We start from the raw sequence: 3847 nt of genomic DNA, 5'->3' as shown, positions 1-3847 counted from the left end.
ATTTTTTTCTATTGCTCTTTGTTTTAAAAAAGGTTATAAAAAATGTCAATAATTATCGATACCGAACTATATGAAACATTATATCGTTAATACATTTTTTAGCTATATCGCCCAGCCATACTTTAGCAAATGCACTCTAAGGGTATATGGTCCTCCAATGACCGACAGAATCAAATATCTCAGTGTTTCCACTGAGGGGAGAAGTCACCATGTGGTACGAATGCATGGTTCCCCTTACAATATTGTGAGAAGGTGGGCTGGGCAAAAAATCGAATACGGTTTTCATGAGAATCTTGTCAGTAAAGCCGCTTCTGGTGATTAGTAGTAAATCTCCAGCATGTGCTTTCAGATGGAGTGGCATTTACTACACAGAGCCGTAGATCACTGACAAGCTACACAAAATCGCAGGCGATTCATTGCCGACTTTGAACGCGATTTTGTGTAGCTTGTCAGTGAACTACGGCTCTGTGTAGTAAATGCCGCTCCATCTGAAAGCACGTGCTGGAGATTTACTACTAGTCACCAGAAGCGGCTTTACTGACGAGATGCGCATGAAAATCGCGTTTGATTTTTTGCACAGCCCTAGTGAGAAGCCTGTTAATTAAATGTATACAGAAGGCTCATTATCAACGGCTTTTCGGTTCAGTGTAAAATGTCTTTAACAAAGCCCTACGCTAAACTGAAGGTGTCCCAACATGTGCTGAAATGTAGAAAGCTGTTTTAGAGCAAGCTCAAAATGATCTAGAATCATTTGCAGTCATGTAAATATGAGAACTTGTTTCCAGCTCTAATCCTAATGCTTTTATATTTTTATGCATTTGTAAAAAAAATGTAAATGGTAAAAGATTCACGTAAGATGCATCATTTATGCTATACTATGTTCAATAGAAATATTCTCCAGATGTATTGTATGACTGATGTAATTTGAGTTTGCTCTTAAACTAGATGGTTTTAAAGCTGTAAGTTGTCCAGCGTGTATTGCAGTCCAGTGTGTGTCTTGAGTAGATGTGCAGTTTCCCTGCAGCTCACGTTCATCAGGTCTGACAGATGCCTGTGCTCTGTGCAGGGAGGGGAGGCTCTGATGATGGAGAATGGACAGAGCACGGCCTCGAAGCTCGGCCTGCCGCCCCTCACCCCGGAACAGCAGGAGGCGCTACAGAAGGTGAGATTTTCCCCAGACACTGCTTCTGCATATGGGTACTGAAATCAGTGATATTGATGCGTGACGTGACTTTACCATACTCAATAACAGTTATACACAAGTGTATCAGACAGAGGCTTTCATTTATAGTTTTGAGATCTTTTTCATGTCCTCTAGCTTTACAAGCATGTGTTTGCTCAGTGCACATGTAAGCAAGCAGTGGACAAGAACAGAACCAGTACTATGCCTTCGGTGCTAGTGGCATCTGATTATCTGCTAGTACTATTCTCAATAGCTGGGACACTATTTAAAGTGGATGATTATTCTCATTTAACATTTGTGAATTTTAGCAGATTTGTGAAATATCATATGTGACATAAAATTTTAGAGATGTACTCCGTGTTTCAAATTATTATGCAAATAACATATCAGTAGGATGTCATTAAAATAAATATTCAGGTTTTAGTGTTTGTTTGTTTTATTTCTCATGTTTTAAGATAACTGGTATCAATCTTAGACAGGTTAGTTAGTTAGTTTGCCAGGTGATCTTAGTTAAAGCGAAACCTACTTAAAGAGGTTATTCCACATTATTAAGTAAGTCACAGTTCTCATGAAATATGGGGAGGAAGAAAGATCTTTCTAAAGATGAAAAGCATGAAGTAGTGCAATGTCTTGTAAAAGGCATGAAAACAATTGATATATCGCGAAAACTGAAAAGAGATCATCGAACTGTCAAAAGATTTGTGAGTGATTAACAGCACAGAAGAATTCGATCAGATAAAGGCTTAAGAAAGGTTTCTGTCAGACAAATTAATGTTATTAAAAGTAGTGGTCAACCGATATATCGCCAAGGCCGATATATCGGCCGAGATTTGGCAATTTTCAAATATTGGCATTGGCCGATAAGTTCTTCTGTTTGGCCGATGCGTTCGAGGCGGGACTTTTATTTTGACAGCGCTGAGAGCGGCAGTGCCTGAGCACACAGTGCTCACATTCTCCCTCTTGTTCGCCATCGTCCTTAACAGTTCTGTCTAATACGGATAGAAGTCTGTCTAATAATCTGATAGAAAGGAAATTAAAATGTATACAAAGTATTATATTATTAGTAATAGAAAGGCAAACATTATAATACTTTCTCGTTTGTCGTTAGCATTCAGCAAATACGCATTTATATCATTTAAACAAATCTTTGAATGAATAATGAACATTTAATTTCCTTGCAAAATAAAATGATTTTCATGCATGACAACACACCATCCCATGCTGCAAAAAACACCCATTGATTCCTTGATTGCTATGGGCATAAAAAGAGAAAAAATCATGGTGTGGCCACCATCATCCTCTGACCTCAATCCTATTGAGAACCTGTGCAGCATACTTAAAATGAAGATCTATGAGGGTGGGCGGCAGTATACCTCCAAACAACAGCTCTGGGAGGCAATATTGGCATCCTCAAATTAAATACTGCCAGAAACTATACATGGACTTCCAAGAAGGGTGCATGTATTATGTAACTTGAACTGTAAATAGGTTTTTTGTTTTAAATAGTTTATTTTTGGAAAAATTATCTGTCCATGTTGCGCACATGACAGATTTCTGTTTTGAGTTCATTATAACCTTTTGAATGTTTACAAACTACTTTCTGCATAATTATTTGGAACAACATATTTATTTATTTTTTCAATATATCAATAAAACTTGACATTATCAGTTCTTTCACATGTAATAACATTCTCATTGTAAAATAATAGTTGAGGATAAAATTAATCCTTAGTCATACTGACTGATTTGGAAAAACAAACAAAAATGGCATGTGCATAATAATTTGGAATACAGTGTTTGTTGGTTTACCTGAAGCAGGGCTTAACGTTAAGCCTTGACGTGCTTGTCTTTTGGACAAGTAAATCAGTCATTCATCGTGTCCAAGTTAAAAAAAAAAGTTACTTGTCCAGAAAGAAAAATATATATTTTTTTGTGATGTAAATGTAATTTATTCTGAATCAATATTATTAACTGTGTTCTGTTAGCTTTTACGTAAATGAGCATATTTGTGATATTTGCCATCTTAATTTAAGTTTCCAGGGAATTATTTTGCTTTTATAAATTGTAATTTTATCCTAAGCTTATTAAAAGTGTGCGTCATTTTTTCATGTCAAATTCTGAACTTTTATCAATACATTTAATTAGAATAAGACACAATAGGGCTGTTACTAGGGATGGGTACCGAGAACCGGTATTTTTTGGACCGGTACGTAATTGGGTCAATACCGGAGTACCGATAAGCTTCAGGACAAACGCTACTGTTATCGATACTTGCGTTGTTTTATCTCCGTATACTTCGATGTTAACAACGAATTAGAAGCTGCTGCTTGTCATTTTCCTTTTCTCAATGATGTGGCCGACGTGCGTGTGATATCCATGCGCATATGTGGTGTGTGTTTGCATGCAATCAGTCATCGCGGCAAGAGTGAAACGTTTGAAAGTGTGGGCTCACGTTACAAAACTAAGCGACACCAGTGTCGGATGCAATATATGCAGTAGTGTAATAGTGAACGGAGGTGGCAACACTAGTAATATAATGAAACATTTACTAACAAAACACAACATCTACCTCAAGCAATGCGCTGTATCATGTAGAGATTGACCGATATATCGATTTGCCGATATTTTCCCCGATATTTAAGCATTTTACAATAATCGTATATA

At 36.9% G+C, this 3847-nt stretch overlaps 1 protein-coding gene across 8 annotated transcripts in view; it reads left to right on the top strand.

Moving 5' to 3' along the window:
• The window catches only part of puf60a (poly-U binding splicing factor a), a 35344-nt gene that overhangs the window by 11588 nt on the left and 19909 nt on the right, over positions 1-3847 (top strand). For all 8 annotated transcript variants that reach the window (XM_016445516.1, XM_016445517.1, XM_016445518.1 and 5 more), the window contains one exon: positions 1067-1162. In XM_016445516.1, the coding sequence (XP_016301002.1) occupies positions 1067-1162 (96 nt within the window). The remainder of the gene's footprint in view (positions 1-1066; positions 1163-3847) is intronic.

Source organism: Sinocyclocheilus anshuiensis, unplaced genomic scaffold (genome assembly GCF_001515605.1).
Source record: "Sinocyclocheilus anshuiensis isolate Anshui unplaced genomic scaffold, SAMN03320099.WGS_v1.1 scaffold155, whole genome shotgun sequence".
Taxonomy (NCBI): Eukaryota; Metazoa; Chordata; class Actinopteri; order Cypriniformes; family Cyprinidae; genus Sinocyclocheilus; species Sinocyclocheilus anshuiensis.
The sequence above is the reverse complement of the archived record's forward strand: the minus strand, read 5'-3'. Positions and strand labels throughout refer to the sequence as shown.